At 40.7% G+C, this 20,693-nt stretch overlaps 1 protein-coding gene across 3 annotated transcripts in view; it reads left to right on the top strand.

Moving 5' to 3' along the window:
* LOC149321208 (kyphoscoliosis peptidase-like) overlaps nucleotides 1-20,693 on the top strand; it is a 30,357-nt gene that overhangs the window by 1,282 nt on the left and 8,382 nt on the right. Inside the window, exons 2-11 of one of the 3 annotated variants that reach the window (XM_089517299.1) lie at nucleotides 1,244-1,311; nucleotides 5,809-5,910; nucleotides 6,958-7,067; nucleotides 10,121-10,162; nucleotides 11,830-11,889; nucleotides 13,196-13,258; nucleotides 14,750-14,821; nucleotides 15,079-15,120; nucleotides 15,672-15,728; nucleotides 18,860-18,942. In XM_089517299.1, the coding sequence (XP_089373425.1) occupies nucleotides 1,247-1,311; nucleotides 5,809-5,910; nucleotides 6,958-7,067; nucleotides 10,121-10,162; nucleotides 11,830-11,889; nucleotides 13,196-13,258; nucleotides 14,750-14,821; nucleotides 15,079-15,120; nucleotides 15,672-15,728; nucleotides 18,860-18,942 (696 nt within the window). In that variant the 5' untranslated portion in view covers nucleotides 1,244-1,246. The remainder of the gene's footprint in view (nucleotides 1-1,243; nucleotides 1,312-5,808; nucleotides 5,911-6,957; nucleotides 7,068-10,120; nucleotides 10,163-11,829; nucleotides 11,890-13,195; nucleotides 13,259-14,749; nucleotides 14,822-15,078; nucleotides 15,121-15,671; nucleotides 15,729-18,859; nucleotides 18,943-20,693) is intronic. The other 2 variants (XM_089517309.1, XM_089517289.1) reach the window with 2 other exon arrangements.

The raw sequence follows: 20,693 nt of genomic DNA, 5'->3' as shown, positions 1-20,693 counted from the left end.
AAAAATACTGAAAGGCATACTGGGTAGGACATAAGGCAGAGAGGTAGGGTTAAAGGAGAGTGGAAGGGAGTGTGATGGCAACAGCAGCCCCAGTTGTGTGATTGTGGAGAGGTATGATAATGGCTACTATAAAACCCGTATATTTCAGGGTTTTTTTTTCTTTAAAAAGACACAATTACTGTGAGAATAGGGCTCATGTGGTAATGTCATTCATCTCCCCCACCCCCCAGCTGATTTATTCCTGGTTCTGATACCACCACTTCCACTGTCTCAGGATCATTTAGGATCTCCACTCTCATCCCCACACTTCATAGACCTGATATAAATTGCTATCCCCCCAATGTTGCTAGCAAGAAGAGAAGGGCAACATATGCTGTGCTGTGTGTGGGAGTGCATGCGTGCATACACTCCTGGTCCCTATTCTATACATCAGCATGATATGTAGTACTGAGGACCATAAAGGTTGTGCACCCTTGCACTACATCTTCAGCTCCAGGTTTTCCTATCACTCTCAACCTTGTGAGGATCGTAAGATTGCAGCTCACAGATGGCACTGTATTCCATTTTTGTAATTGACTCCTTCATGGATGTACCTTAAATTTAGGGCCAACTGGCTGCCTGTCCAAGAGATGGAAAATAAAATTAGGCTGCATATCCACTGCAAAATCAATGTAGTTTGACAAAACTGGGATTTACAGTTTTGTGAGATATTTAGCCTTCTTTGTCAGAGAGCTCTGGGGCCACAACAGACTACAAATCCCAGGATTCCATAGCATTGAGCCATGATAGTTAAAGTATTGTCAAACTGCATTATTTCTGCAGTGCAAATGCATCCTTAGAATCCTGCTAAGGATGCTCTGGTTCCTGATTTTCTGAGGGAAGAGGTTTGTGTATGTTTGCTGGAGGATAAGTCTATAATAATATATAATCAGCTGTTTCATTTGTGACACAAGTGGGAATTTCTATAAGCTGTAAACCTGGAGTGTGCTTGTTATCATCTGTTGGTTTTCAGTTTGGTCTTCCTTCTTTAGTCTTGCCAAGCAGAGTCAGTTTCCCAGAGGTCACTGCCACTCAATTTCTCTGGAGGTAATTGATGTCTCAGAGCTTCCACCAACAAATTCTCCTTCATGGCTCTTTTTTCTGCCCTAATGCTGGTAAGTTTCTTCTTACCAAGACAGAGTCAGCAGTTAGTGGTGTTCCTCATGCACATCCTGAGCTTAAAGCTTTCTTCTTCTCTCACTAGGGAATGCAGTTCAGTCTAACCCAAGCACAGCTGTTCAGTCTCCCATTGCCCCTTATACTCTTGCACTGGTAAGACCAATTCTTCGCTCAGCCTGTTGGGAATGAAAAATGTTGTGTTGCTTAGTTCTGATTTGGCCTTCTAAAAGTTGCTGGTGGCGATGTAGATTTAAGAGACAGGATCACACAGAGCTAGTGTGGTGTAGTGGTTTCAGTGATGAACTATGACTCTGGGTTTGAATCCCTGCTCAGCCATGGAAACGCATTGGGTGACCTTAGGCAAGTCACATTCTCTCTGCTGGAGAGGAAGAAATATTACCAAGAAAACCCTGTGGTAGGGTTGCCATATGTCAGAAATTACTTGGATGCACACAACAACCACTACAAACAACAAGATCACACACCCTTTTCAGGTGTTGTGTAAGCAGATGGAAGATTGTGGATTGGACAAGCGGTTGCCCATAAGCTTCTTTGTGGTGGGACAAATCTCATTTCTGACTCTCAGCTGACAAATGCCTCTGGTTCCATCCCACTACAGTTTTATTTAATAACACAAAGCAGAATGAAATGGCAAAATTTTGCAAGTGGAAAACAACTGTATTAATTCCACCTCTTAAAAAAAAATCTACCATAACAAGGAATAAAATGATATACAGTGGACCCTTGTTATCATCTGCTGGGGTTTGGTTCCAGGAACCCCCGTGAATAGCAAAAGTCCCATTAAATATAATGGCATAGCAAAATGGTGTCCCTTATATAAAATGGGAAAATCAAGGTTTGATACTTGAAATTTATACTTTTTTTGAATATTTTCAAGCTGTGGATGCTTGAATCCATGTATAAAAATCCATGGATAAGGAGGGCCAACTGTATTTTTCCTGATGTGTTAACTTTCTAACTGTAGGATTTTTTTTTAACTTCCAGGAGTCATACTATAGAATCTTTATTACAGTCATAGACCAGCACAGCCAGGAGTCATAAGTGGCACTTCCTAACTGTAGCCTGAAACATTGTAATCTACTTTACTAAGTCAGTATTTTGTCACTTTGTTCAGCTGTATATTCAGACTAGATCTGAGTCACAGATGCTAAAGGAAACATGTCCCACAGCATTACATTGTGCAAATACATCTCAGAATAGAAGGTGGTCACTTGTCTGAATCCAGACTCATCTGTGATTCTGATCTGAAGCCACTCTAAACCTGACATTCCATGCCAGTCTTGAAGGGCTCTGAATCAAGGCCTGGGGTCCTGGCCCAACCATCCACACAGGTGGCCAGCTAACCTGCAGAACTGTACAGCAATAGCAATAGCAGCTCCATTTCTATACCACTTAGTCTCTAAGCAGTTTACAACATGTAAGCTAATTGCCCCCAACAAACTGGGTACTCATTTTACTGACCTATGAAGGATGCCAGGTTGGCTGGTATCGAACTCACAACCTTATGACTGAGTGAATGGCTGCATTAGTGGCATTTAACCATTGCGCCACAAGGGCTCCTTACAACTGACTTTGTAAGAAGCATAATGGTGTCTAGAGATGAGGACCACCTAGATATTATTGGAGTGGAACTCCCATCACTACTAATGAACAGGCTGCCTCTAGCTGTGGTGAGGAAGTAGGAACTTGGTAGGAAAACTTTAAAAACTTCATTTTGTGAAAAATAACTTGTGCCTTGTTCAGATCTATCTGCTTGCAGTTCAGGCTAGGAGAAAATTGGCACTGTGCTAAAACAAAACAAAATCTCAAGCACCACAGTAGGATGGTTTTGTAAGATTCCTTAAACAAGTACCACAGTGAAATACAATTCTCTTGGAATGCCCTGGTTATTTTGATTGTTCTCTGGACAGTCTCTATGATAGCGTGGCATCTATTTGTACCTTCAATACTGGGGCACTAAGCCTCAGTGGTATAGTGGTTTGAGTGTTGGACTATGACTCTGGAAATCAGGATCCATTCCCCATTTGCCCATGGAAACCCTTGGCTGGTCACACACTCTCAGCACCTGAAACCCCTGTGAGAACATCGCCTTTGGTTAGCTATAAGTCAGAAACAACTTGAAGGCATACAACAACAGCAACAACAACCATCTCTTTTAAAAAGTACAAATCTACATAGATACCAGCATTTGATGCATCTCAGTTCTCAGAGTTTCTTAGTTCTTTCTCTCTGCATTTGATTTTTTAAACTCTGTGTGTGTGTTGTGTGCCTTTAAGTCACTTCTGACTTATGGTGACCCTAAGGTGAACCTATCTTGGGGTTTTCTTGGTACAGTGGTACCCCGGGATACGAATTGACCGCGTTACGAAATTTCCGGGGTACGAAAAAGTTAGATTTAAAAAAACTGTTCCGGGTAACGAAAGATTTTTCGGGTTACGAAATTAATTTCGGCGCGTTTCGGCGCGAAATTCAAATCGGAAGCGCGGCTAGCGGCTTTCCAGCGGCTTTCCAGCGCCTTTTCGGGTTGCGAAATTTATCGGGTTACGAACGGCGCCGCGGAACGAATTAATTTCATAACCCGAGGTAGCACTGTATTTGTTCAGAAGAGCTTTGCCATTGCCTTCCCCTGAGGCTGAGAACAAGGTCCCAAGGTCACCCAGTGGGTTTCATGCCTTTAATTTCCAACACACTACAGTTCCCCAAATCCCCAGCCAAATATTGTTACTGTACATGCCTTTTATAGCCCTTTGTCACCAGTCCTCACATGCCCAAGAAGGAGAGTGGCCTTTGCCTACATTGAGATCCCTCCAGAGCAACTGAACTACAACAGAAACAACATCTAATTCCAAATGTAGGCCTTTGACTCTAACATAGTCATTTGTCTTCTCTTGTATGTTTTTTTTAAAAAACATATTTCACCAGATGAAGAAACCAGTGAAGCTTCAAAAGCTTTCATTTTGTATTTTGTGCATTTTGGCTGGCCAATAAAGGTATCATTCTTTTGTGGATTTTGAATTTTGTTGCATTTTACTGCATGGTCAACAGGGTTACCCTGAATATGTTTCCTAGATTTGAAGATACCAAATTTTATTGCAACAAGGGTGCTTTAAGAAGAGGGAGGAAATGCACTGGGTTCTTTCCTGAAGCCAGTGCTTCTCAATCTTTTTTTATTATTATTAATGATTTAGATGGAAGGAAACTTTATCAGATTTGTGGATGATACGTACCTGGAAGAGGCAGCAAACACGTTAGAAGCTAGGAATAGAATTTGTAGTTTTGATAAACAGGAAAACTGGGCTAAAATTAATATAATAAATTCAACAGAGACAAATGCAACATTCTACATTTAGGCCACAAAAAACAATTGCACAGATATAGAATGGGGGATACTTGGCTCAGCAGTACAACATGTGTAAACACTCATGGGATTATTGTTGACTATAGACTTAGAATCGTAGAATCATAGAGTTGGAAGAGACTGCAAGGGCCACCCATTCTGCCATGCAGGAAATCTCATTCAAACCATCCCCGACAGATGGCCATCCACCCAGCAATATGATGCTGCAGCAAAGAAGGCAAACGCTATCTTAGCCTGCATTAATAGAAGCATAGTTTGCAAGTCAATGGGAGTATTAGCCTCTTTCCCCTTATATTCTGTGTTGGTCACGCCTCATCTAGAGTACTATGTTCACTTCTGGATGCCTCATTTTAAAAAGAATATAGACAAGTTGGAAGTGAGTTCAGAGAAGGGCAATGAGGATGATAACAAAACAAGTAGAGGTTGGGCATATTCAGCTTGATGAAGAGAAGACAGAGGGGATGACATGATCACACTCTTTAAATACCTTAAGGGTTGCTGCAAAGAGGAAGGTGCTGGCCTGTTCTCTGCTGTCTCAGAGAGTAGAACTAGGTGTAATCGTTTTAAGTCACTGGAAGGAAGATTTCAACTGAATATTAGAAAGAATGTCTTGAAAGTGAGGATGGTTCAGCAATGGAACCAATGGCCAAGAGAAGTGGTTGGGTCTTCTCTGGATATCTTCAGAAAGAGGCTAGACAGCTACCTGCTGGTGATGCTCTAGCTGGAGATCCTGCATTGAGCTTGATACCCCAAGAGGCCCCTTCCAATTCTTATGATTCTATATGGTGACCGTATCAGGTTTTCTTTGGCTAGGTTTATTCCAAGGGGGTTGCTTTTGTCTTCCTCTGAGGCTGAGAGAGTGTGATTTGCCCAAGGTCAAGCCCCAGTGGGCTTCCATGGCTAAGCAGGGATTTGAACCCTGGTCTGCAGAGCCTTAGTCCAGTGTTCAAACCACTACATCATGCTGGCTCTCTTTTCTTAAAAAAATATTTTTAAAAAATAATTAATTAATAGTATTTCTCTTTTTACAAATGCTACATGAGGAGAATCTACAGTATTGCTCTCTGAAGCCATGAAATGCCTCAGTTTATCCTATAAAAGTATTTCCTTCAGATATAACTTAGTCACTGACACACCTGGCTACATAAATAAGTTCTCCCTCTGCAGCCTCTATAAATAATACTATTGCTTGCATGTACATTGTTATAGAGACAAAGTTCAGTTCAGCCAATTCCCAACAAGGAAATAAAGCACTTCTCTATTCCTTTAAGGTGTCTCGGAGATCTATTTTCTCACTTGGGCCCCCTTTTTATCCAAAGGGAACAGTCACCTGGACAGCACCTGCTCGGTCACTACGTGCACAAAATAAAAAGGTAACCAATGCCACCTTCTTCGTTTGTTTGAGTATTTCATAGGAGCAGTGTTTGCTAAATGAAAGAAAAGAATTTGAGCCTGTGAAGTGCTTTGGTTGTAGTAATAGAGATCTTTGTAGACGTGGAAGCCCAGGAGAGTTAGTTAGCAAGCATCAGAAGCATACCCTGGTGGAGGGGATTTTTCAGACAATCACAAAGAATAACACAATAACACAAAGAGTGTTCTTATAATCATGGGCTGCTAGAGCAAAGCAGATCTATCTCTAGTTTATATCTTTCTAAATGAATCCTTCCATGAGTTACATGTGGAAATGGCTAGACAAAAAGCTGCTGAACACTTTGTGTTTGCTAAATTCCCATATATCGCTGAATGTACAGTGGGCCCTCGGTATCCACTGGGGTTTGAGTCCAGCCCCCCACTCCCCCATGGATATGAAAATCCATGGAGGCTCAAGTACTATTAAATATAATAGCGTAGTGTAAAATGGTGTCCCTTATATAAAATGGCAAAATCAAGTTAAGCTGCTGCCACACTGCAGAATTAATGCAGTTTAACACAACATTAATTTCCAAAGTTCAATGCTTTGGAATTCTAGGCGTTGTAGCTTTGGGAGATAGTTAGCCTTCTCTGTCAGAGATCTCTGGTGCCACAACAAGCTACAAATCCCAGGATTCCATGAGATGGAGCCATGACAGTTAAAGTTATGTCAAACTACAATAATTTTGCAGTGTGGCAATAGCCTAAATCTTTAACATGAATCTTAAAATAAGTATAAAGTTGGAACATGCTAAAAGCATTCCATATAGTGGGGGCCACCATGTTAAATGACTTGCTCTGAACAACTGTGAACCAGACCTCAGAAATGCACAGCAAGCTTCTCCAGATAAATCCAAGGAGAAAATGAGTATATAATTTATTCATTTAAATTATCCTTTTCTCTCATTAAATGTAATGTAAATATAGAACTTTAATAAATTGTCTTTCTATCTACCTACGTGCCAAATGAGGATATAAACAATCAGTTGATTTACTGCTATTCCTTTTAGCCACACATCCAGAGGAGGAATGGCTTTTCATGAAGGTTTATCTCGCACTCAGAAGATACTTCTTGCAGTCCTCTGCTTCCCAGTTCTCCCTTTCTATCTCTGCTACGTATGTGAGTAGAAAATGGAAATTAGCTTTCATACATACCACAAGCTTCATTTCAAATTTGTGTCTACAGGGAGCTGGGGCCTTAAATGTTTATTTTTATTTGTTTGTTCATTTATTTAATGTATATCCTAGCTTTCTCACAGTAGACAACTCAAGGCAGCTTAGAGTTTTATGTCAGTGCCACAAGCTATGCCATACTAAACCAGAAGAGGAGGCATGAATCTGTGTACATGCCTTCAAGTCGCTTGTTGGCTTATGAACTTCATAGGGTTTTCTGAGGCAATAAGTAATCAGTGATGGTTTTGCCAGTTCCTTTCTCTGAAATATAGCCTACAGTACCTGGTATTCGTTTAAAGTCTATCATTCCTGGTCAGGCCCCACCTGGAATATTGCGTCCAGTTCTGGGCACCACAATTCAAAAAGGACATTGAGAAACTGGAGCGTGTCCAGAGGAGGGCGACTAAAATGGTGAAAGGTCTGGAAACCTTGCCCTATAAGGAACGACTCAGGGAGCTGGGGATGTTTAGCTTGGAGAAGAGAAGGTTAAGAGGTGATCATATGATAGCCCTGTTTAAATATTTGAAAGGATGACATATTGAGGAGGGAGCAAGCTTGTTTTCTGCTGCTCCAGAGAACAGGACCCGGAACAATGGATGCAAGCTACAGGAAAAGAGATTCCACCTCAACATTAGGAAGAACTTCCTGACAGTAAGGGCTGTTCGACAGTGGAACACACTCTTTCCTCAGAGTGTAGTGGAGTCTCCTTCCTTGGAGGTCTTTAAGCAGAGGCTGGATGGCCATCTGTTGGGGATGCTTTGATTTGGATTTCCTGCATGGCAGGGGGTTGGACTGGATGGCCCGTGAGGTCTCTTCCAACTCTATGATTCTATCCAAGTAGTAACCAGGCTGACCCTACTCAGCTTCCAAGATCACACAAGATCTGGTGACTTTATGGTATTTAGGCCACAAGCTATGAATACTAGAAGCTTAAACTGGCTTAGCAGTCCCTGTTCACAGGGACCTCTGGGGGTGAAGGTGGTTCTTTAATGTCACCTTGGGATTTCTAACAAGGCATCCTCGCCATCTCACAAAACTCCAGTTTCTAGGAGTGGTTGAGGGAAGCCATTGAATTTAAATAAATTTGAGCTGAATTAGATTGACATGAATATTTGCTATTGAATGCTGTGTGTGCACGCATGTTCTTCATGCACTGGCCTGCAGACTGTGTACAGTGTGCCCTTCACATTCATTGGGGTTAGAGGCAGAAAAACCCTGTGAAAGTGGAAAAACTGCAAATAAAAAACCAACAACACTATTTATGTTACCTGAAATAACACTTCTCTAGGCATTTGATATGCCGGAAGCTGACCATAGAATTGCGCTGGAGGACCTACAAATGCCTAGAGAAGTCCTCTTTCTAGAAATCTCTAGGTCCTGTGATTTCTGCATATGTTGCTCATAAAGTCAAGCTGGAGGACCTAGAGTTTCCTAGAGAGAACATAATAATCTAATCCATGAATAATCAAATCCGCAAAAGTCAAAGCCGCCAATGTGGAGGGCTGATTGTACTTGATATAACCCTGTTGTTGCATGCCTTAAAGTCATTTCCAACCCATAGCAACCCTCAGACAAACATATTACAGGATTTTCTTGGCAAGATTTGTTCAGAAGGGGTTTGCGTTTGCTTCCCTCTGAGGCTGAGAGAGTGTGATTTACCCAAGGTCACCTCGTGGGAATTCCCATCTTTTATTTCACACCATCATTATGGAGCATCCAGACAACATCATGGCTAAACCACTGCATTCCAATATTTCCTATGTTGGCCTTTTTGGGTAATTGTTGCTGATGTTTTGTTCTAGACCTGTTTTGTGGGTATTTTCATCCTAAAATGCAACTGCAGTGTAAGTCTGTCCAGTGTGCACTGTCAAAATGCCATGTAAACTTTTAAGGGATAAAATTAACCAGCAGTCCCTATGTACTCCTTTATTTGAAGTGGCTATTGAACAGTCTGGAGAGCTAATGTAAGAAGCCAATGTGGTTTAGTGGTTTAAGTGTTGTAGCAGAACTGGGAGAGTAGGGTTCAAATTGCTGCCCACTAATTGAAACCCACTGGGTGACCGTGAGTAAGTGACAGCCAAAGAGAATGGCAATGGAAAACCTCCTTACCAAGGAGGTTGCCAAGAAAACCTGTGTTAGAATCATAAGTTGGAGTTGGCCTTAAGGGACATACAACAACAACAAGCTTGTTTCCTGTTCACTTTGATCATCCCATTCCTGTCATATTCCTCAGTTGCCCCTAATAATCTTGTTACACATTTGAAACTGTAAGCAAAAACATAAAATAAAATAATGATAAATTGTTCTGGCTTTGAAGTGGAAACCAGAACAATTTAAATCCACTTGCCTCCAGCAGGGAACTGTAACTGAATAATTAAGAACAGTACACAAACACAACGGGCACATTACTGAACAGGAAGCAAATAATTCAGTTTTAAAAAACAGAAGCAAGAAGGAATTGAGAGCCCTTTCACATTACACAGTTACACTGCTATGGTTCCACTTTAACTACCATGGCAACAGCCTATAGATTTGCAGTTTAGGAAAAATGCATAGAATTCTCAGTCAGAGAGCTCAAGTATCTTAACAAACAGCAAATCCCAAGAGTACCTAGATTACAGCCATAAGAGTTCAAGTGGAGGCAAGAAACCCAGGCACACTTTAATGGTGAATGGAACTTACTTCTCAGTTAATGTTTGGGATCTTTTTCACATGTAGATGAGTACTGCCAGATTTTTTATGGGAAAAAATGTCTAATAGTACCATGCAAAAAAACATCTTGGAGGTTTTTAAACAGAGGCTGAATGGCTATCTGTGGGGACTGCTTTTATTGTATCTTCCTCAATGACGGGGTTGAATTGGATGGCTCTTGGGGCCTCTTCCGGCTCTTCTATAATTCTATGAAAGGAATAAGAAGTGGGGGTATATAGACTTGAATGGAAGAAATATCTTATTCTGATCTCTGTGTTTGAGTTTGTAATAGGTATGATATATTTATAGGTTTTACAAAGAGTGAGGAAGACAAGAAAAAATCAAATTCTGGTAAGAAATTTCTTGCATACTTCTGTTGTGTAGTTAATGTGACAATGCTCTAAAATAGAATCACTTTCTCTCTGAAATTCTTGGGTCCTCTTTACAATACAATTAATAAGTTTTGACTTTAGGACTCCTAGGGGTTCTTGGAGTTAATATTTGGTGAAATAGCCAGAAAGCTAATTAGCATAAAATTCTATCCACAGGGAATGGTTGCGAGGGTAGAATTTCTAAGGAGATTATCACACAGGGCCAATTCCACAACAATCGTGCTATTGGAAGCTAATGGAAACATAGTGCTATAGGGATCAATATTTTCACAAAGTCACACAATAGTGCGAGACTGACAATATAAAAATGAAAGAGAAATGCAATTGCATTCCGCATATATCAGTTCATGTATTGTTAATATATCATTATTGAATGTTTCACACATATGCTTTTTTGGTGTGACTGTGCATGCCTGAAAATCATGGTTCCATCCTGAACACAAAAAAATAATATTTATATATTTCACATGAAATACATATTTGGCAGAGAGAGAAAGGATGATGTCTGCTACCTCTAGGTAGAAACGAAGGCAGAGGTTTGGGAAGAAACAAAGGCAAGCCTGATTATATCAGTCTATGAGACAAGCAGAGTCAGTGTAGTATAATGGTTTGAGCACTGGACAGTGACTCTAGGGACCAGGATTGGAGTCCTCTCTGACCATGGAAACCCACGGTGATCTTGGACAAGTCACACACTTTCAGCCCCAGAAACCCCTGTGGTAGGTTCTCCTTAGGGTTGCCCTGAGTAAAAAATGACTTGAAGGCACACAACAACAACATGAGACAAGGAAGGCACAGAACAAACAATTTATTGTTTTGTTGCTTTGTGCTTTCAAGTCATTCCAACTTAGGACAATCCTAAGGTGAACCTATCACAGGATTTTCTTGGCGAGATTTGTTCAGAGTGAGTTTGCCTTTGTCTTCCTCTGACGTTGAGAGAATGTGATTTGCCCAAATAAACAACAAGGTTTTTTTTAACCTTTATTTTAGCAACTCTCTCTATTTCTGTTACCCTTTGGCAGCAGACAGTCACTTCTGCAATTGTAATTTCCCCTTCACCTCTATCAAAAAGCAGCTGTGGGACCTCTAAAATTTGCGGTGTTGGGGGAATTGACCCCTATGCTATTGTCCCAGTTTAAATGTCTCCTTCTGCGGAAGCTGCTATCACTAATATTGGTGTGGGTGTGTCACATATCTTCCAACTGTCCCAATTTGGCAGTGGCAGTCTGGATTAGTGTTGTCCCAATTTTTTTTTTTTTTTTTTTGCTTTTAAAATGTCCAGTTTCTCTCTTGTCCTCCCACTTTCCTCCTTTGACTTCACTTTAGTTCAGTTTATGCAGACTGAGTTCAAAGTGCAAGAGTAATTTGCTCTCAGTTAACTCAGCAGGGTGGAGATGAAATGACGGGGTGGAATTTTGTCTTCCCATTAGGCTCAGGTAAAATCAAACTGTTGCAGTCTAGCTTGTGTGCTTATCCTTATTAATAACTCTTGCATCTTGACCTCTGATGTTATTTCACCACATGTGTCCTGGTTTATATTTGTGAAATGTGGGAGGGTATGGAGTCAGAAGAATGACAGGTATTGTTTGGGGTCCTCCAGGCAATAATGGTAGCTTGTGTTTCCAGCAGCTCAAGCAGAAGAAGGGAGGATTCAAGAAACAACAGACAGGCAGCCCAGGTTTACAGGTGAGAAAATAGCCTCGTTTTATTCCAGTTGCTCACTATGATTGCCATAATAAATTCATAGTTATGGCTGTGTATATCCAATAGCCCTAAGTTCATACTGGAAAGCTTCTCTTCCCATATGAGGTTTTTCTTGCCTGTGTATGTGCCTTCAAATCACCTGTTGACTAATAATAATAATAATAATAATAATAATAATAATAGTTGTTGTTATTTATACCCCGTGTTTTCTTAGACAAGAAATACACGGAGGTAATTTTGCCAGTTTCTTCCTCTGAAATATAACCCACAGGACCTGGTATTCATTGGTGGCTTCCCATCCCAGTACTAACTAGGTGTGACCCCCCCCCCCCTTAGCTTCCAAGATCAGCCAGGATCAGGTGCCTTTAGGGTATTTAAGCCCTTTGGTGCTAGAAGCAAAATCCCTTACTGCTATTTCGTTAAGAGATAAAAAAAATGTCACTTGTTGAGAGGGGTTAACATTTCTAATATGGGCAATAAGAGGATTGAAGTACTGAGTTTTCAGCTCTAGATACAAAGGACGTTACAGAAGGAAATGACATAAGTCTTCCATCTTTTTACAGCCATGTGGACACCTTCTGTCTTCAGTGGATATGCCTTCATATCATCTTTTGACTTCCATTAGGGGCAGGATATTCTGTCTGCACCCAATAAAAAGGATCTTGACAATGTGTGGACAAGTGAAAAAGCTAGATTTGTTGTTGTTGTTGTTGTGTGCCTTCAAGTAGTTTCTGACTCATGGTGACCCTGTCCTGGGGTTTTCTTGGCAAGATTCCTTCAGAGCCTTTCTCTGAGGCTGAGAGTGTGATTTGGCCAAGGTCACTCAGTGGGTTTCATGGCTGAGCTGAGAATTGAACCCTGATCTCCAGAGTCGTAATCCAACACTCAAACCATTACACCATGCTGGTTCCAAAAGCTTGGCTTTCAAATGTCCTGGGTATTTCGTTCTTCCTTGAGACTTTGATGGATTGTTCTTTCTGACTACAGTATGCCTTCCACATTCACTGCAATTAGGGGGCAGGACCCCCATGAAAGTTGAAAAACTGCAAATAAAATAACACTATTTTATCTGAGAGAACACCTCCCTAGGAATCTCTAGGTCCTCCAGTGCAACTCTGTGGTCAACATCCTCTGAAAATTGATGATAGACTCACGCTGGAGGACCTACACATTCTCTAGGAATCTCTGGGTCCTTCAGCAAAGCCGCAAATGTGGAGGGCTGACTGATCATAACTTTAAAACCTTTCACTTTCCAGTTTTTGAAATGCTCCTTTCTTTCTTTAAACAGGGCAGGCTGTTGAAACACAGAATAATGGACAACTGCCAGTTGTTACCTTTCAGCCTGATCAAAGTATGTAGTGGGTGAGATCCAACTTTTTCAGCTGTTTTTAAAAATGTCTCAGTTTCTGTCTCTTCTCAGTTCCCTCCTTTCCCCTCAGCTTACTTCTGACGTATAGAGATAGTCTGCACCTAACTCCATGAGGGGAAGAAGGGGGGAGCAAAATCTTGTCCTTCCCAATAGGCTTAGGCAAAAGCAAAGTGTTGCAGCTTCTTCTAGTTCAGGTGTTGTCCCTCATTTTGCCATCTTAGGAGCCCTGGTGGCGCAGTGGTTAAATGCCTGTACTGCAGCCACTCACTCAAAACCATAAGGTTGCGAGTTCAAGACCAGCAAAGGGGCTCAGGTTTGACTTAGGCTTGCGTCCTTCCGAGGTCACTAAAATGAGTACCCAGATTGTTGGTGGCAAATTAGCTTACAGTTGTAAACCGCTTAGACACTGCTTAGGCAGTATGTAAATGAAGCTTCTTTGTTTTAATCATACTCTGATGTTGCTTGGCAGCACAACTCCTATTTTTCATCTGTGGAATGTTTGAAGGTTTAAAATACCGATATATTAAAATGCCAAATTTGTATGCACTTTAAACTTTCAGTTGCTCCAAGACCTTGGTCTTAAAATACCTGTAAGTCAGATTGCTATAATTAAAAAAAGAAAATCATATGGATACCTTTAACACTTTCTTAAGTTTTGATTGTTAGTCACATTTGATACCTTCATTTCCTCTGACTGTTGTTTATCAAGTGTCAGTTCTGTCCCCAGCAGGTTTTTATTCCCATTTCTCAGATTAGTCACATGAAATCTGCCCATCAATGCAGTCTGGGACCATATAGTAAACTGAATGATGTATCCATGCTATGTGATCAATCAGAGATATATATTTAATGACATTATTCATTTCTGATTTGAGATTATGAGCACAATGATCGTATAGAGAGATTTCAGGCATTTCATGCACAGATAAGCTTTGCGTATGTGATGCCCAAGTAATAGAGGACTTGGCACATACTTTTGTCAAGTGGCATTTAAATTCTAGCTGTAGAGAGCATTATCTGGGCCTCGTTCTGACTTGCATGAGAAACTGGTTTCTGATGAAGAAACTCACATTCTTTTTGAAAAATAGTTTATCTCAGAGTGTAGCCCTGTTTGTATCCAAGGCTACCAACTTAAGAGGTAAAAGAGGGGGAAAGAGAGAAAATGTTTAGTTTACTGGATGGCATATTTTTATTTTGGCTCAATATAACTTTATCATAATGTAACATGGTAATGTTTTTATATAATTGTATTGTGGTATTTATAATTGTACTGTTTTATCACTTGTAACTGTTTGAAATGGTCAGTAGACTAAGGCACAGTACATACCGCCCCAAAAGGGAGGGCTGGAGGCATCTGTTTTTCTTCCATTTTTTTCTGCTAGTTTTTAATGTTTTGGTACATAATCATTTTGACCTCTCTTTCTGAATTCTCCTTAGCTGTGTTGTTGTTGTTGGTTCTTTTGTCTGCTTCAGATTGTGTCAGTGTTGAAGTACATCCTAGGCACCCCACACCACATATACGGAAGAAGTTCTCTATCAGAAAAGGTAAGTTATTAATATGTAAGGAAACTACTGGTACATATGGCCTATCTTATCTTCCTAAAATCAGAAGAGTCATCACACCATCATAGCAAGTACTGCTTTTGTATTTACCTTGGGTGGATTTTGCAAGGCTTTGTTTTTTACTGTACCGATGTGCATGTTTTGTGTGAGGTGACTCATAAATGCAATTTATACTTGTCTGTGTTGATGAGCATAAGAATGAATGTAGATACAGTTTTTGTTTTCTGTGGTTCTTATAGGAATCCAGGTATTTCCTGATCAGACGGGGCAGATTAATAAAGGTAAGGCCTTCATATGGCAATAGAGTTGGACAAGGAAGAGCTGTTACAAAAGCATGTTTAAGTATTTGAAGGGATGTCACACTGAGGATGGAGCAAGCTTCTTTTCTGCTGCTCCAGGGGACAAGATGCAGAGCAACAGATTCAAACTACAGGAAAAGAGATTCCATCTAAACATTAGGAAGAACTTCTTGATGGTAAGAGTTGTTTGATACTGTCTTGGAGAGTGGTGATGTCTCTTTCATTGGAGGTTTTTCAACAGAGGCTGGATGGCTATCTGTCAGGATTGTGCCTTGCTCCTTGGCAAGGGATTGGACTGTATGTCCCTTGGGGTCTCTTCCAACTCCATGATTCTAGGTCTTTGCCATTAACATAGCACCAAAATTTAGTGGCCCAGCTGCAAAACTGGGATGAGCAAAACTGGGGTGGGGGTGGGGCTGGCAAAAATAGACAGAGGGTGTGGCCCCAATCAATAAAGATTATCTGAGTTTATTGTACTAGAATTTCCTCTTTTGCTTTCTGTGGATCTAATCCTAACAATGACAATTCTTTAGGTTTTCAAGTTGATGGGGAGCAAGAACCAACACTTTCTGGGAAACAAGACCTATATGGTAAATATCAGTTCACTTTTGTGATGATAATTTCTAGCTGTTGGTCTGAGTCCTGACGGATTGGTAGAGAAAATATTTCCCCATATAAGTCCCTCCTAAGGTCTTAATGTATTCCGAGAATGAGAATTATATGGTGAATTGTGACTGGATTCTGTAGGATGGAGTCATGACAGTTAATGTGGTGTCAAACTACATTATATTTACAGTATAAACGCATCCAGAGTAATCCAGGCTATAGTATTTCCAATTTGTAAGTACAATCAGCAAAAAAACAACAAAAAAACTGATGTGAAGAAAATTAACTCATTTGAAATGTGGTGTTGGAGAAGAGTTCTATGGCGTTTATCAAATGGGGTTTTTCCAGCTCACATCCAGGGTGACTGCGAATCGAGCGATGTGAATTCATGTTATAACGTTAATGTATTTTCACACCTGGTTCCTTTCAATGGGAGCTCCTCCAGTGGCCTTCCGCAGTGCTTCCAGACTGAATCCTTACTGGCTCCTCATTTTGGAGGGTCCGCTAAATAAGTGAGTTGACAGGATTCTCATTGAGGCTCCCTTCGAATTCACTGTGTATTGGTCTGGTGTGGAATGACACTTTGCTTGTGCTCTGGAACACCACCGCAAACCCCTGGGTTGCAAATTTCCCATAATGCCGTGCTGCAATTTTGCCCCATTTGCTTCCGGTGCTCCCCCCTGAATGAATGCATTCACATTTTAACGTGGACAGGAGACATGCTGGAGAGGAGGGGGGAGATCGGGGGGGGGGGAGAAAGGGAAAAGAGGGGGCAAAGAGAGAGAGTGGGGTTAGTAAAGTTTCTAAAGGACTCTTTGGGGGTGGGGGGCAGGGCGTCCTCCAAAGTGGGGCCAAGGTGGAGGCAGGATTTACTTCCAAGTAGAACTGCAGTTATTATTATTATTATTAATTAATTAAAAAATTCTTACACTGCAAAATAATAACAATAACAATAATTTTGCCAGTGGGTGATACATTCAGATGAAGCAGAGGGCATTTATAGAAAGGTGACATTCCCTATCATTCACATGAGGCTAGGGATGGAGGGTAGATCCAGCTGGCAGATGTGAAGGGAAAGAAACAGGAGGCTGGAGGTAGAGATGAAACTCCCAGAATTCCATAGCCTCGAGCCAAGGACCCACAACAAACTCCAACTTCCATAATAATAATAATAATAATGATAATGATAATAATTTATTTTTAAAATAATAATTTATTATTTTATAATAATAATAATAATAATAATTATTATTATTATTATTATTTAAGTTATTAGTTTGCTGAGGCACCAGAGCTCTCTGGCAAAAAAGGCTCAATGTCTCAGGACACTACAGTTCCCAGAATTCCATAGTACTGAGCCAGGACAGTTAAAGTGAAGTCAAACTGGATTATTTCCGCAGTGCAGATGCAGGGGCTAGCATTCACATGAAACTGGAAAGGGATGGAAGGTAGATTTCAATCCAGATGACAGATCTGAAGGGAAAGAAACAGGAGGCTGGAGGGAGAGATGGTACTCCCAGAATTCCATAGCACTGAGCCAGGACAGTTAAAGTGGAGTTAAACCAGATTATCTCCGCAGTGTGGATGCAACCTAAGAGAAGGCAACTGTTACAAAGGGAAGGAGAGATGTAGATGAAATAGATGAGGAGAATAACAAGAGGATAGATGTCAATGTGGCTGAAATGGATGGGGGCTCTGACACAGAGGACCCCTTTGAATTTGGCTGCCAGGGGTGGGAAAATAGAAGGAAGGAAGAAAGGTGAACCTGTCATTCACGTGAAAGTGGAACCAGGCTCCCTTCCTCACCCCGGAAGTGCAAAGGTTCAGGATGCCTTCAGGGCCCCACTGAGCATGTGCAAGGGTCCCAATTCGAATCAAATTGAATCCGCATGGTATGCACCGGTGTGGTAATACAATTTGCACTCACTCCGCTTTGCATGAATCCGCATCACGTGACTTGCCTTGGATTTGATTCCCCCTCGATTCGGAAAGGCAATGGAAGGGCAACCAGGTGTGATAAAACACTCAAGTTATAACGTCAATTCGCATCGTTCGACCCTCAGTCACCCCTGATCTTAGCTCCAATAACCTCAGTGTGATAAACGCCTATGTGTACTGTGTGTTTGTTGTGTGCTTTCAAGTCATTTCCAACTTATGGCAACCCTAAGGTGAACCTATCATGGAGTTTTCTTGGCAAGATTTGTTCAGAGGATGTTTGCCATTGTCTTTCCCTGAGGCTGAGAGAGTGTGACTTTCCCAAGGTCACCCAGTGGGTTTCATGGCCAAGTGGGAATCAAACCTTGGTCTCCAAAGTTGCTACATATACTATGGGCATCTAAAAAGATAAATTAAGAGTGCTTAGAGGGTATCAATCCAGAATGCTTACTAGCAGGAAAGATTACTAAAATGATGCTGTTGTACTTTGGACACATCATGAAACAATGTGACCTATTGAAAAAGATTATAAAGTGGAAGGCAGTAGGAAAAGAGAGATACCACAATAAAGGTAAATTGATTCAATCAAAGGAGACGCAGTTCTAAATTTGAAAGATTTGAGCAGAGCTGTGGGGGACCTAAGAGGTCTCTTGTTCACTGGATTGCCATAAACTGAAGTCAATCTGAGGACAAATAACAAATTCCCAAGGAGACATGAACAACTGGTGCATTGATACTGCAAGAGTTTCTAGTTTGATTTGGTGTATAAGCAATCTAAAATTTAATTGCCTAATCAGACCAAAGCTCAATCTAGTCCAGCATTGGGTCTCCAGCTGCAGCTATTGATCACTTCATAGTCAAAACACTAGCAACTGTGAAGAAAAGTTCCCCTATTCCATCTTGTGTGATTTTACTTGCCGAACACTAGAACTTTTGGACTTTTGTGCTCTGCAGTTCTTCTCTCTTTTGTCCTTTAAGCATTACAGTACAGCTTTGGAAAAATGAATTTTTGAACTACCTCACAGAATCCTCCAGTAGCTATGATGGCTGGAGATTCTGGGAGGTTCTACAAAAGCATCACTTCCAAACTCTTCATTAGGTTATGTGAGCCACTGTCATTTTCTCTTCTGATGCTAAACTTGTTAAGTTTCTTGAATAACTCTTCCATGTTTTTTTCTAGCATATCCATGGGATAAATCCAGTCTGAAATCAATGACAGTAAACCTGGAACAGTTTAAGAGTCTGGATGCCCATGCATCAAAGGTAAACCTTTTAAAATGATTAATACAGGCATACTTCAATTAACAAAGTCTCTGATAGTGAAGCTCCTTTTTGCAAAGGCTTTTGGTCCAAAGGACATTACAGAAATAATCCAGTTCAAGACAATTTTAAGTGCCCTGGCTAAGGAATCGTGGGAATTGCAGTTTATTGTGGCACAGAGCTCTCTGACAGAGAAGGCTAAATGTCTCACAAAACTACAATTCCCAGAATTCCCTAGCATTGAGCCAAGGCAGTTAAAACAGTCTCAGACTGGATTGTTTTTGCAGTGTGTTTTGGATCCTTTAATGCCTTACCAGCTACCCTTTCCTCCTTGTCCTTGTCTAGCTGGAAGTGTTTTAGCAACAACAACATTGTGAGGATTATAAACGAATTCTGAAGAAGTACAGACTTTCAGTGTTGAGTTGCAGCAGCGTGTCTGTAATAATGCAATTAAGCCTGTGCTGGGAAAGAATGGGATTCTACTCAAGCCCATCCTACTGTAGCCATTTGTGCCTGCCTACCATAGGCAAGATAACAGCAGCTACCAAGGTAACAGCAGCTTCTAGACTGAAGCTACCTTCAGACTCCCATAGAGCAAAACAGAGAGAAAATGGGAGAGCAAATAAGTCTACTGCATCCGCAACCCAGGCATGTTTTTTTAGATTTGTAAGATTGTAAGTTTTGCTACCAAATCTTAAGAAAGGTGGAGACTGGTGAAAGGAAAAGACTACCGTGCATGCATTTTGTAATAAGCCTTCAAGTGACCTCCCAAAGGATCAAAATGTTCTGGTTGTTTTATCATATTGTTACTTTTGAATAAATTGTTTGCTTAAACATGTCAAATTCCTTTTTTGTGGTGTGGGATTAGGCATGGCTCCCTACCTTTATCTCGTTGGACTGAGAGATAGAGAGTCCTTTGCCATTTGCCAGATAAGCTGGATTCCATTTGGGGCCCCATTATCATCTTGATGTCCAACTTGTGATGGTAGTGAAAACTAAACAAGGAGAGTTAACAACAACACTTCACTTAAGCATTCTTAAGTCTAGGAATTGCAGGATAGTTATATGGGAAACCAAGCAGGCTCTTTGGTAAATTGGGCCACTTATAAATATACACACACATACAGTCCCCTTAGGGAAAAACGAACAAACATGACAATGTGTGGGCACTTTGCTTTCATCACATTAGATTGCATTGCATGTAAGGCATCATATATCCATTATATTAGAGGATATAGTAAATAAGATGTTACATTCTCATATGTACTGAATCTCTTATCTCTCTGCATCTCTTTTACAGGCTTTTTAAAGTAGTTAACACATAGAGGAACATTACCAACTCCAACAATATAGCTTAGCCATTTATCCATTAAGAATACTATCTCATCTCATGCGTCCATGAACACACAGGCATCTAAGGGTCATCTGCTTGAGTACTGTTAAATCTAGCAGCATCCATTATATATCAACAAGCATCTTAACAGGCATCCATCACATTCTTAATGGGAATTATATCTATTTTAGCATAGCCTAGAGTAGGTATTTTGCCTAGCATTAGCCTGTCTCTTTGATCCCAGTAACACATACACACATTCTAAAGTGCATAGCTTTCTACATTATACAGTATCTTATACTTTATATGCCATACTCTATAGGTTGTACTCTCTACTCTGTATGTATGTTTCCAGGCCTCAAAGCTGGCAATCAGAATAAGCTTGGCATTTAATACAGAATTTACCCCTAATCTTTCAGTG

This window comes from Sceloporus occidentalis, unplaced genomic scaffold (genome assembly GCF_023333645.1).
Source record: "Sceloporus occidentalis isolate IW3139 unplaced genomic scaffold, rSceOcc1.0.p SCAF_1, whole genome shotgun sequence".
NCBI lineage: Eukaryota > Metazoa > Chordata > Lepidosauria > Squamata > Phrynosomatidae > Sceloporus > Sceloporus occidentalis.
The sequence above is the reverse complement of the archived record's forward strand: the minus strand, read 5'-3'. Positions and strand labels throughout refer to the sequence as shown.